The sequence below is a fragment of the Mangifera indica genome, unplaced genomic scaffold, assembly GCF_011075055.1.
Source record: "Mangifera indica cultivar Alphonso unplaced genomic scaffold, CATAS_Mindica_2.1 Un_0070, whole genome shotgun sequence".
Classification (NCBI taxonomy): domain Eukaryota; kingdom Viridiplantae; phylum Streptophyta; class Magnoliopsida; order Sapindales; family Anacardiaceae; genus Mangifera; species Mangifera indica.
The window spans coordinates 99900-113594 of record NW_025401162.1 but is presented as its reverse complement, the minus strand read 5'-3'; the positions used below and the strand labels follow the sequence as shown (position 1 = coordinate 113594).

The 13695-nt window shown below is 34.1% G+C and overlaps 2 protein-coding genes across 6 annotated transcripts; both read right to left on the bottom strand.

Moving 5' to 3' along the window:
• Positions 1-366: 366 nt before the first annotated feature.
• Positions 367-5449, bottom strand: LOC123207297 (CTP synthase-like). Of its 2 annotated transcripts, none has more exons than XM_044624656.1 (22): positions 5281-5449; positions 4967-5139; positions 4781-4860; positions 4622-4708; positions 4487-4537; positions 4245-4362; positions 4102-4158; positions 3930-3994; positions 3684-3767; positions 3535-3585; positions 3386-3448; positions 3225-3271; positions 2982-3042; positions 2828-2890; positions 2264-2353; positions 2133-2171; positions 1790-2017; positions 1626-1711; positions 1490-1538; positions 1279-1359; positions 1107-1200; positions 367-808 (listed from the first exon to the last, which is right to left on the bottom strand). In XM_044624656.1, exons 2-22 carry the CDS (start codon positions 5082-5084, stop codon positions 615-617), a joined length of 1806 nt encoding a protein of 601 aa, XP_044480591.1. In that variant the 5' UTR covers positions 5085-5139; positions 5281-5449; the 3' UTR covers positions 367-614. The 2 variants fall into 2 exon arrangements, with proteins under 2 accessions (XP_044480591.1, XP_044480592.1); XM_044624657.1 differs by having other exon boundaries at positions 2264-2317.
• A 2942-nt stretch (positions 5450-8391) lies between these two features.
• On the bottom strand, positions 8392-13618 carry LOC123207309 (zinc finger CCCH domain-containing protein 37-like). Of its 4 annotated transcripts, none has more exons than XR_006500311.1 (12): positions 13117-13618; positions 12073-12320; positions 11645-11704; positions 11461-11541; positions 11309-11371; positions 11012-11227; positions 10553-10590; positions 10405-10451; positions 10178-10314; positions 9862-9908; positions 9464-9610; positions 8392-8966 (listed from the first exon to the last, which is right to left on the bottom strand). XR_006500311.1 is itself a non-coding variant. In XM_044624675.1 (12 exons), exons 1-12 carry the CDS (start codon positions 13349-13351, stop codon positions 8781-8783), a joined length of 1482 nt encoding a protein of 493 aa, XP_044480610.1. In that variant the 5' UTR covers positions 13352-13616; the 3' UTR covers positions 8392-8780. The 4 variants fall into 4 exon arrangements, 3 of the variants coding, with proteins under 3 accessions (XP_044480610.1, XP_044480609.1, XP_044480611.1); XM_044624675.1 differs by having other exon boundaries at positions 8392-8936; positions 9862-9915; positions 13117-13616; XM_044624674.1 differs by having other exon boundaries at positions 9862-9915; positions 13117-13612.
• Between the last annotated feature and the right edge of the window lie 77 nt (positions 13619-13695).

The window sequence follows — 13695 nt, the reverse complement described above, 5'->3', positions numbered from 1 at the left end:
CAATCACCTTTGATCGGAGAAAGGAGTGAAGAAAAAATTAAGGATTTTGGAGAAAAAAATCACTTTTTAAAATTCAAGTATAAGAGTTAAATATTAATTTTTAAAATCTAAATAAGAAAATAAAATAAAATTATATATTTTTTAATATTATTATTAAATGATGATTTTATCCTTATATTTAACGATAATTTAAGAATTAGAGGATGTTTAGATTTTTCATCTATCACTAGTGTATTTTTAAGATTAAACTAAAACTTGAATAAAAAATAGTCCTTTGCCCTATTAATGTTTTTAGTAGTCAACGTTTGCTTCAAATTATATGAAAATTGGAAATTATGCAAGAGCTTTAGTTTAGTAACGATTCTGTCACATTTTCATGCCTCCGCTGCATCTTCATATCATTTTAATTGAATGCTTTAATAAATACGTTTAACAAAACATTTTAAAATGTCAATCCAATCAGCTTACATATGTTAAATTAAAGAACACTTACAGTAATATAGCAGCTTCAACCTGAAAACATCTACCCAGACTCAACTGCTGTACAGGTATAACCGAAGGCCACAAAAAGCCCCTCAAAAACTGATACCATAACAAGAAGAGCACGGCCACAATCACTGAAGTGAGTGATGCACGCCATTACCATTGCAATATACACCATTTACTGATCCATTTGATGACTTAATACCATTTCCATTTTGATGGATTTTCCCCACAGGTTTTCCGTTTCTGAGTCCATTTATCGCTTTGCTTGCGTGGCCGTACTTTAGGACTGCATCCAACTGCCCACATGCTGCTGCTATAAGTCCTGCAACATCACAGATTAAACGCTAAAATTTCAGTCAATGGTCTAGGATTGATCATCACAACAGAGTAACATAAGACCAAACAAATTGACAATGGAAAATTTTTAGGAGTGATACTATGTGTACCTATTTCAAGTATACAAATGGATATACATTTATGTGTGTGTCATTATTTAATATAATGTTATTTTATCTTTAATTTAAAATTACTCAATTACATAATGACATATATCAAGTGTATACCTATTTGCATACTCAAAATGAATACATATTGTTTTATTGTTTTAGAAAATTAACTACCTACGAAAACTGCAGAAGGTTTTCCTGGCCTGGACTTGAATTCAGGATGGAACTGAACACCAACATAGTATGGATGACTAGGCAGCTCAACAATCTGCACAAATATACCAAAAAGTTGATGGTGAACCCTCTATCATGTAACAATTTAAGTTTTCATACTTGCAAAACTTACTTCCATTCGCTCTCCGCTTTCATCTCTGCCAACAAATGATAAACCAGCACTTTCAAGTTGTGATACCATATCAGGATTGACCTATAAAACAGAATTTTTATTAAATTTTATTTTTTACATTTCAGAAACCCCGCAATTTTAAGAGCAAAATGCAATGCACTTCTCCTGTATTTCTCTGTGCATGCATGTCTTCAAATGGGGCAAGTATTACCTCATATCTATGTCGATGCCGCTCATCAGCAAATCTTGCATTGCCATACCTGCATAAATTTCCAAATCATCGAAAATCAATAAGCCAGAATAAGTAATGTTTGATATTAGCAAGAACTGAAAGTCATAGTACTTACAATTTTGCAGAATTGCTGTCAGTAACCTTAAAATATGTCCTCCTTGATCCCAGACGCATAGTTCCTCCCATATGAGTTTTTGAACCCTATACAGAACACAGTTAAAACAATGAAACAGACTAGGGTAATAGAAACGTTGTTAAAAATCATGTAGGATTATTTACCTCTGGCATAAATATGACACAAGGATTTGAAGTTTTAGGGTCAAACTCTGTGCTGTTTGCATTGTGCAAACCAAGGACAGAGCGAGCAAACTCTATAACAGCAATTTGCATCCCCAGGCAAATGCCCAGGAATGGCACTTTGTTCTCACGAGCATACTTTGCAGCAAGAATTTTCCCTTGGACTCCTCTACCACCAAACCCTCCAGGAACTAGCACGCCATCAGCACTCTGCATTAAAGAAGTTCAGAGGAATAATGAAGTAAACAATTTGATAAACCATATATAATGAATAAAGCATCAACTCAAAGATACTTTGAAACAATCAATCCCATAAAGTAATCACCTTCAACAGATCCCAAGCAGCTTTATAAACACTGGGTGCCTGCATAGGGATACAAATCAACAAATAGATGTTGATAGCAGTATAGCTATCTAAAATCATATATAGCATAGAAAATAACAATTAATACTTACGTCTTCTGCAGTAGCATCTTCTAGGTCAGCAGCTGCAATCCATTCCACTACAAGCTTCCGATGGCAAGCAACGGAAGCATGCAATAAGGCCTATAATAACTTAAAACATCGTAATCCGATTTTAAAGCATAGTTATCAATATCCTACGATACAGATGAAAAACAATACGTATCATGAGTTGTATCGTTATTGTCATGTATAGACACAAAGGGTGCAAGAAAGAGAGAAAAGAGACAAGATAAAAATTTTTGGACTGGGAAGTCTAAAGCTTGCAAATAAGACCTTGGGCTTTCACTACACAGAAGAAATATAAAGGAGAAGATGGCAGTGCATTTTCAAACCAATGAGGATTCATATATGTGTCTTATGAGCAAGGATGAAAACAAAGTTGTTTCAATAAGTGGAAGCTCATTAAAGTTGTGCACAGGACAAAGTACCAGGTTATTCGTTGGTTTGAATGGAACCTCCAAACCAAAAAATGCAAATCAATAACATAATTACATGATGTGCTCAACATGTTCACCAAGTTTTAAACAGGATACTGTTTCTAGACAAGGCATTCACCTTCAAAACAGACAGGTAAGCATCTGAAAGGCCAGTGTACTTCCCAACCATCACAATTTTAACCTGTAATATATGTAACAGTTAAGAACATGCTACTTAGGATGATGCAGTCATAAAACATATATATCAATATTAATGCAGGCTTAACACTCACAGGATCATGCAACATATCCCAAACTTTCGTCCTGGAAGTCCATTCATCCAAATCAGGCTTCCTGGCAACACAGCAGACAACAAAAACTTTAATATGCTAGTAAAAAAAGAAAGGTCAGATGCTGCAGCATCAACAATGTTAAACTGTCCATAACTATGAGAGACTAAAAAGGAAGAAATCATACAGAAGATGGAGTTTGAAGGAAATTATACAACAAAGAAGAAGATAGTTTGCATGACAAACCCTAGAAGGTTCAATCCTTTCAAGATAGCTTCATGTGCCTTTTGATCCTATTATTCATCAGGGAAGAAGGAATCCCGCAACGACAATCAAAAGTTAGATGCATTTGCTTCTTAGAGGTACATAGCCAAAAATAGCTTCAGATGTAACATTAAGAAACTTACTCTCAGTAATAATGGTACATGCCAAATGTTTGGAACATCATATAAAGTAACAATGCTTTCCGCCTGCAATCAACTAATCTTGGTTAGAAGAAGTAACTGATGAATCTAAAAGGGAAAAAATATAAATAAGAAGCATTGATGTTACATACGGCTACATGGCAGAATTGAGAGAGTTTTGCCTTAACATTCTCGTCAAGTGCCTGTTCAAGACAAATTAGAAATTCAGAAACATGAGACACCCTCTGAAATATGCAGTTAAATAAAGATGTTAAGGCATCAGAAAGGAAGAGGGAGAGACCTTTGTACTTCGACAAGCCAGAAGATTTGGAGTCAACCCAAGTCCTCTAAGTAACTTAACACTATGCTGGGTGGGCTTTGTCTTCTATCATTGGAAAATACAAAAGAAGAATAAGTGGGGAGAATGAATGATTGAGATATAAGTTGATATGATGCATAAGAATGCTTCAATCAGTTCCACGTCAATGAAACAATCTAGCACCTAAGTTTATGCTGAATACACAGTACAGAAATTTTCTCAACATACTTGTTCACCAACAACATTGAGAACAGGGACAAGGCTGACATGAATCAAGCAGAAATTGCCAGGACCTACAACAAACACCAGCTGTGTTAGATAATCTTGCACTTAAAGGAGATGTCTGCAAATTAATTCATTTGCATGGAATAGTAAAGTAGCTATGTGGACTCAAGCTTACCTACACGGTAAGAGAACTGGCCAAGTGCCTTTATAAATGGCATGGATTCAATGTCCCCTGCATCAAAAAAATATTGTTTATAAGCAAAACGAAAACAGGGATACAATTCATCGTGACAAATAATGTCTTTGATGTAAATGTACCTATGGTTCCACCCAATTCAATGACACAAACATCAGCTGGGCCTTCTTTTCCATCCACTGGAATTATTGCTACACGCTCTATCCACTCCTGAATAGCATTTGTAATGTGTGGAACTACCTAGCAAACAAAAGATAGGCAGAAAAAAAAACTAATAAAAAAGAAAAAACCTTCATTCCCACTTCAAAATTCTATCAAGTCATGCACACAACACAACCATCAAACCCACAGTGTTGAAACAGACCTGGACAGTTTTTCCCAGATAATCTCCCTTTCTCTCCTTGTCAATAACAGACTGTCAAATTCATTACGAAAGATTAAAATTAAAGACTGAAACACGAGAACTACAGCTATACAACCAATGAAAACAACAATATACCTGATATATTTTTCCTGTAGTTATATTATTGTCTCGAGTTAACTTGATATCCAGGAATCGCTCATAATTACCAAGGTCTAGGTCCACCTTCATAAGAATACAAAGTTTAATTTTTTTTTTTTTAAATTACATGGAAATGAAAACAAAATAGAAACTTACCTCGCCACCATCATCTAATACGAAAACCTCACCGTGCTCAAAAGGGGACATTGTCCCTGCATCCATGTTCAAATAAGGATCTGCACCATTACCCGCACTATTATAATCATATAGTTCAAACTGGAAATTGCATTGAACGAATGTAAATTTGTTAGATAGAAGACAATGAAAAGGACAGTAAGATACCGATTTTGATAGAAGTAACACGAAGGCCACATTCTTTAAGAAGAAGACCGATGCTACTGGCAGTAACGCCTTTGCCAAGTCCACTAACAACACCACCAGTTACCAAAACGTACTTCATTATAAAAATTATAAAGTATTGTGAGTTGAGTCGAGAAGTAAGTGTAAGTGCCTGCCTGCAGTTGTGAGTTGAGTAAATTATAAATAGAGAAGAGTGGGATGATGAAAACAAAGAAATAATAAAAACAGAAACAAAAGCAGAGAGTTTATAGACATAGATATTATAGAAAAAAATCGTTTTAAACGGAGAAAAAGACCTTGTTCACAATGACGGTCCTTACAAAGTTTAATCCCCCTCTGCTTCTTCTCCCTTCCTGGTGTTTGTGATTTTTAAGATGGTTTTTCTTCGTCTAAGAACAAAGAAGATAAAAGACTAGTTTGTTCTTTCTTTCATTCAAGTACCTCTAAAAAGAAAAGAATAAATGTGAATCATAAACAAAAAAAGGCAAAGTGAAAGAGAGAAAAGAAAGATGGTACTAAAATTCCACACCCCAAAAGCCAAAGCTTCCTTTGTTTTTCTTTCAAGGGCGGCGGTTGTATCTGTTTTGACTGACGCTATATCACTTTATAAATATTTTCAACGATACCCAAGAGATTTTTTTTTACTATTATTATTAAAACATCGTCAAAAACACAAATTAATTTTCAAGCTTAAACATAACAAAGAAAATTAGGGTTTTTTATGAGATTTAAATCTCTCTATTTCTTTTTCCTTTCAGAGAATCTTCTTGGGTTTCATTGGTAGTTCCCATAAAAGCTTCGAACTTTGAAGAATGGTCATTGATTCACACCAGACAAAAGTTGATTTTTTAATAAGAAATGAAGTGAAAGCGACACATGGCATTCATTCAGATGTTTGTCCATAAAATAAGACACCAAGTCATATGATATGATATTACAGCAGGCCCTACTCTACACAGATTTTCCTCTTTATTATTTTTTTATATTATCCCTTACTTAGGTTACATCTTAACGCATTTTATTTATTTATTGCATATGGGCTAGTTTTTCACCTAAATTTTTATACGATCTCAAAGTTATGTATATAAGATTTAAAAATTTTTAAATTTTATTAATAAATCTATTAAAATTAAAATTTTTTATTAAAAATAAAGATAAAATCTTTATTTTATTAATAATATTAAAATATATATATAATTTATTATATTTTCTCTTATAAATTTTAAAAACTAATAATTTTACTTTTATTTAAAGTTTTTTAATTTTTAAAAATCATATTTTTCTCTTCAAACTTTAAGATTTTTTCCTTCCCCCCTTTAATTACTATCTTTAGCATCAACGATTTCTCCACTTTAAAACTCTTTATTTTATCGTTGAAGAAAAGATATCTCGATTTTCTCTTTGATGTTTGATGACTTGACGAAGAGATCTAGAAATCTCTTCATCGTTAGATCTCTTCATCTCTGACTAAGAGATTTACTCCAAATTGTTTTTCCTATATTGACCACCAATTTAAGGTGGAAAAAGGAGATCGTCAACGTCAAAAATGATAGTCAGAAGGGTGAAGACAAAAGTTGAGGGGAAAAATATGACTTTTCAAGATTTGAAAACTTTAAATAAAGGTAAAATTGTTAATTTTTAAAACTTAGAGAAAAATATAATAAATTTATATTTTTTAATATTATTAATAAAATAACAATTTTATCTATATCTTTAACAGAAAAATTTTATGATAGTTAGCCTATAAATAGAATTTTAGGTTTTTCAAATCTCATAGATGTAACTTTAAAAATACATCAAAACTTAGATCGGAAATAGTCCTTTGCCCTTATTTATTTTCAATTTTTATCTTTGACTTGTAGTTGTGTTTTCATACTCAACACTTTGGCTATGCTGTCATGTAATGTCGATCATTTCATCTCATCTTATCTAACTCTATACCAATCAAACCATTTTATTTTCTGCCCTTCTATGCTATTCACGTGACCTCATAAAATTTAAAATAGAAAAGACACTACTTTACAAATTACCTTGTAATATAATGTAGTAATAGTTAAAGTGCCTTTCTTATCCAAATAATGTTATATCAATTTGTCAGCCAATTTTGTCCACATATCTAGATTTGATGATTATGGTAGGTTTTTCCACATATTCAAGTGTGGAGTATTGCATTCATTAGACAAACAAAAAGAGTAAGAAAATGTAAAGATGGGTAATATGCAGGTGGAGTTGTGACAATTGCCATTTTGAATGTAATATCCTATCAAGGTTAAAAGAGCATTTCCTCCAATCGAACAGCAAAGAAAGGCCAGATTACAAACAGTAAAATTGATGGTACCACTTGTTTCTTTGACAGATGATACATGGAGTCTGGACTGATGGATTCAATATGCCAATTGACAAGTGACACAGTGAAAAACTACCGTACTTTCTGGTTTGCCTATGCGGCTATGCCTAATGCTTATATATGTTACGCCTGCTGCTTCAATTTGTTGGTACAATGAGCCTGCTGGAGCACAAGTGGCACAGTGAGAAACTATCGTACTTTATGGTGTTATGCAGGCAAAACTAACAAGTCACTAATCATCATTGTTTCTAATCAAATTGCACAGATAATTTTAAAAATACCTCATTGAATTGGCTTCATCTAAAGCACTGGTAGATTCATTCTATAGAACCAGCTTTGTATTTGAGAGCAGTAGACGTGCAACAGCAAGGCGCTGCTTCTTACCAAGGGAGAGTACATTGGACCCCTACATATGGTGTGTTTGATTCAACAATGGCACTACACAGAAAATTATTCACAGTATGATTGATCTATCAAACGCACCGTATGCAGAAATTGCAAGAATGAATTAAGAATTTGCTATGCCGGCAAAGCTATGCTGCCAATGACATCTAATTACCATAATGACTAGATTATCAAAGAGTTTGTTACAACATTCCACCAAGTAATATCAGTATACAGCTGCCATGTTCTCTTTGGATAATAACAGTGTTAGAAGGCTTATATCTGTATCAAAAACTAGCCTTTGGTCGTTTCCTTTTAAAAATTCATCTTCCAGTGAGTCCTGGAGTGGCACAAACATTCCATGTTATTCCTTTTTATCCAGTGGAAGATCTCAAATGCCAAAAAAGAAAGAAAGAAGGATTCACAATCGGGAACTTCACTGATGGAAAACGTCAAGCTTAGTCTTAGTAAGAAATCCATTTGTGAAGAAAGAACCAAATTACGTAAGGAGGCTCTTTACTTGCCAGAAGACACGTTTGATCAAAATATGATTACAAACGGCCAGTTAAAAGCAAGCTCTACTTGAAAAAAACTACAGCATTCCTTTTTTAATTATAAAACATTCGATAAAGACAGATCTGATGAAGACTGATCTGTCGTGCTGGACTTTGCACCTGTACTAATATTTTACATGCCAAATTCGATAATAAATAGGCTCCGAGCCTCCTTCAGTACTGAGACTCTGCCCCAACATTGTCCAAAATACAAGCTCCTTCGAATTGATAATCCCGTTACTTTCAATAAACAAACTTTCAAAGGGAAAAAAGAATCCTATCTCAAAACAAAAAATACAAGCTTCTTCGAAACATTGAAAACATTAGCAAGCAAAAATTACACTAAAATACTAACTCATACAATCACTTATACAAAACCCCGTGTTACGTTCACATGTGAGCACTGTATAACGTTTTTGTGGAGAAAATAGGTCTAAAAATACAATTAGAGAAAACAAGCAACAAAAGAAAACAGGGCTGTTGGAGCACCTCACTCGCTTCCACTCCCTGTTCAGGACCTCACTGCTTGACTTTGAGTAGTTTCAGCCTCATTTTCATCCCCCTTCACTTCCCCAATTGATGTTCCTTGCAGCGCTGCCATAGCCATCACCTCTCCAGGTGGTGGGTGGTCAAACTTACATGTTGCACCATACTTGCAAGTTCCAGTCTTCATATAATATGGACAATGAACAGCACCCTGTCAGAATGTTCTACTCAAATCAAATACATCCTATGGTCATTTAAAATAGCACGACAAAAATTCTACAAATAATAATCAGTATATTCCATAAACTCAAAAATGAAAATTGCTTTTCATCACTGGAAAACAATCTTTTAGACGATGAAACATATAGGGAACTCGACAATATTTTATCATACAGCCATCTTCCTGTGTTCATACTCCATAGCTTCCCAACAATCTTAAGAGTAGAATAAATAGCCACCTTGGCACTCTTGACCAATTGTGCTGAGCATTAACGTGATAATTGTTCATCCAAATGACATATATAAAAAGGAACTTAAGAATCTAAACATCCAAAACGATTTAGCCTGAAGTACTACTACCTTTCTCAATTTGCCTCAGCTCCAAAATACAATAGCATACACACTGAATACTATAACTTCAAGAATCATAGACACAAAACCAGACATTCTCTTTGCTTGAATTATAGGAGGGAAAAAAATATATCATACCTCTCGCCTAGGCAATCCAGCAAGAGTGAGCTTTACATTCTCTTGAGAAGATTGCTTTGTTGCTGAGAGTGTTGGTGCTGTCCGATCAATAGGATGATTAAACTTGCATCTTTCCCCATACTTACATTCCCCTGTCTTCATATAGTACTACATGCAACAGAATACAGTAAGATGTAAAAATAATTAAAGTTATGTTGATTTTGTAAGAAAACGGTGACTTGAAAAAATAAAGACCAATCGTTATAACAAAAACAAGAGAAAGAAAAAATATCATTATTAATCAAACATATATTTAAAATTATTCCCAAGTCCTAATAATAAGAACAACAGAAATTATGACAGAAATAACAATGAAATAAATTGCAGCTAGGGAGATATTAAATTAGATAAATGCATACATCACATTCCGTCTGTCCTGGGCGTTGAGGGTAGATACTATTGCCAACTGCAAGCTACAAAATGGAGAATCAGTGTTCAATTACAATTGCATGAAACCACAATAGCAATGCAAATTTTGGGAGAAAGTGCAACTAGCTTTCAGAAACATAATCACAAACAAAACATCAATATTGCGATGGCAGGACAAAATATGAAGAACAAATATAAACTTCTAGAGGACCAATGAAAGAGAGTTGACTTGGGTAAAATGTCAAATGAGTTCTTTATAAGAAGAACCAACAAAATAAAAATAAATAAATAAAAGATATCACTTACTGTTGGCTGAGCCAATCTGGGGTCAATAGTTTGATATAGTGAAGCAGCTGGATTCACAACACCTATGTTCAGACTAGCTGCTGGGGAGGTTATAAGAGGATGCCCTATTGCAGCAGCTGCAGCAGCAGGATTGATTGCTGCAAATGTTAACAAGAAACTTAAGAGGCTTAAGGGTAGAAAGCAACATAAAAAAGACATTAATACTATTTATCTAATTATCCACATACAATTTCTGTCAGGATGATTGTAGCGGCAAGTGGCACCATATTTGCAACTGATTCACAAACCACCAAAAAATTTAAGCTTTTTCTCTCATTCCTGTTTATTTTATTTTCTTTAAACAAAGTTAATCGACAAACATAGGAATATATTCACCTCCCAGTTTTCAAGTAGAATGGACAATCCACTTCTCCCTGATAGAAGTGAAGATAAAGTTATCAATAAGTACTCCAATTCTCAATTACCATTAAGCTCATAAATAATTCATCAAAAAGAACTAGAGTGACTACTAATTAAAAAATCTAAGCTCTTCTGAATCTATATTTGATATTTGACCAGCACCAATATTAATAACATCAAAGGGATATCACAAAACCACAGCATCATTTAACTTGATGCCAAAGTCAGTCCCAACCATCTTTGCCTGTAAAGACACTAACTTCTTTAAGCTGACTATCCTGAATTACAATCATGACAATGAAAATCACAACAGAACAACAGGACAGAGACCCAAATAAAAAAAGAAAGAAAACAAGCACCATATTTACAATCCAGACAAACATAATACTCAGATAGAATTAATACAATCTAGTCATTCATTAATTAATACAGTACCGGTCTAATAGGAAGTCCTTTGGAGTTATGTAAAATTGCTGGGGTATACGAAACAACAGGCCCAGGCACATATAGATCTCCAGCGGTTCCATTAGTTACTGATTCATTTTGCTTGCTATTACCATTTTCTTGACCAGCTGACGACATTTGCATATCTTTTGGATGATGAAATTTGCAAGTTGCACCAAACTTACAAGTTCCAGTCTTCAAATAGAACTGTTTGTGAATTAGAAGAGCAAATTAATAACGCAAGTACCTATCAGTCTGACACTTTAGACACAGAAGTAAAAATCTTACAGCACATGGGGGCTCGGAAGGCCTATCCGGTAGGGTGAAAAAGTCAGCATTTCCAGAAAAACCCTAAAGTGCATAGTAAAGTATCATAATATTAGAAAGACAAAAAGAAATCAACAACTCAACTAATGACAAAATTTTGCTGAATTTATTACCACTGAAGTAACCAAATTTTCGTTTGGATGATTAAACTTGCACTTCAAACCAAATTTGCATCTTTGAGTTTTCAGAAAATACTGCAACATGTTCAATGAACCAAAAACCAAAAGGTCAAAATTTGAAGAGCCCCAATCAGCATAACAAATTTTTCATGGAAAAATAATTTCTAATTCTGCTTACAGGACAATCTGGCTCTCCTGGTCTCTCAGGAAGGGACTCACTTGTAGCAATATGCAGAACCTATATAATCAAGTAACCAATTATCCAACGTTTTAATAATGTAAGTTGCTCATGATGAAGTAGATATAGTGGATGTTTAACTCAGAGAATCAACATGAGTACCTTGCCCATTTATATGCCCCCTATAAACATTATAGCATAAGAGTTATTACGATGCAAATTTCTCTAAGATATTGGAAAAGGGAAAATTTCAAAAATTAATTAGCATTGCAAAAATACGTATAGACTTGATGATAGCATTTAACAGTGAAGTAACATAAGCACACAGAAAAATTTACTCATCAATATAAAACTTCAATCTATCATAATAGCTATTTTATTACATAATGACGTTTATCTGATTGGTGTAGTAAGAATATAACTGTCACCTCTTTCCAATCTGGGATTCCACCTTCAGGAACCCAAATAGGATGGTCAAACTTGCAGGTATCTCCATATTTACAGGTTCTTGTTTGCATATAGTAGGCACAATCCTTCTCCCCTGGCCTCTGTGGATACACAGGTAAATGGCTTGTACTCTCGAATCTAGGGCGCTTGGCTAATGAGTTGGTAGAATACCAAGCTTCACTTTGCCCAAGAGTGGTATGGGCACCCAAAAGAGTCTGATGATAGAGCGCTATAGTACATTGTAGAAAAGTTTATATACCAGAATACAGGAAACACTATATGTTACTATATAAGTATGATCTATAAAATAATGGTTAAGTAGAAAGGTAAATTAAATAAATACAGATAGATGGAAATAAATATTATAGCAATCATATACAAAAGTGTTCGCATAAGAATGCAATTACTATAAGCATTGAAAAGTTTGCTGGACATTTATGACATATACAACTAGTTAGCGAGTAAACTCTACCCAATAGTAGTACATTTAATCAGAAAAGCATACTTAAAATCATATTCTAAAGGTAAGTGGGATGAACTTGAAATGTGTTTGCAGGTAATAATTATTAATAAAAAAGTATCCATATGTCCAAAATATAATATGATGAAGCGGCAATATATAAGTGACGAAGCCACACTTGCGAGTGAAAGGCCTAGAGGAAATTTTCAGTTCACATTTACATAACCAAGCAAGCCCATGGATTGGACTCTTAAACTAGAAATTTTGAAACTGGATATTTGGGTGACCAGGGAATTATTTTCAACGTCCTTGAGCACATTATTGAACCCACATTTCCATAAAGAAACAGCCCATCTAAATTAGGTTTTAGAAGCACATCACAACCTCAGAGAAGCAAGAAGCTCATGATTCCACAAAAAGCAATTTAACAGCTAACATTACAACTACAAAATCCTATAATCAAATTGAACAACTTAACACTTACAATTAAAATAAGTTATAAAGAGCATGGTCCGAGTACATGCAGGTAAATAGAAAATTGAGAAAAAAGAAAAGTGAGTTTAACCTTGCGAAGCTCGTTTAATGGGAGTAGAGAGCTGATCAGTGGGGTCAACACCAGGAGGCCATGACTGCTGAGAAGAGTACCTCAATACATCGTTGTAAAAGGAGAAAGATGCGTACTTAGAGTGATCGGAGTCGGAAGACCCAACCAGATAACGAAGAGAGGAAGAGGATGTTGGTGTCCCACCATCTCCAGCTGAAGCATAACTTGAGTTGTAGCCGTACAATTGGTTAGCCATAAATTGCACTCACGTCGCTCTAGTTATGCACACCCAAACCCTAGAATGAATTAAGGGATCAAAGAAAAGAACATAAGCTGCTGCCTTTATCTGCGTGGTTAAGATTACGATACTAATACCCTCATCACTTAATCTTCAATCTTCTCACTCAGAAACGAAACCACCACTCACTAATAATTTACTCACCCACACTATTCTATTAAAATTGCTGGAGGAAGGGAAATCAACCGTCGTGGTCGGAAAATAGTCGGAAAAAATTAACACTTAAATAAGGGAAAAATGACGAACTTAATTTTTAAAAAAAAATTATTAATTTTTTATAATAATAAATAAAATGAAATAAA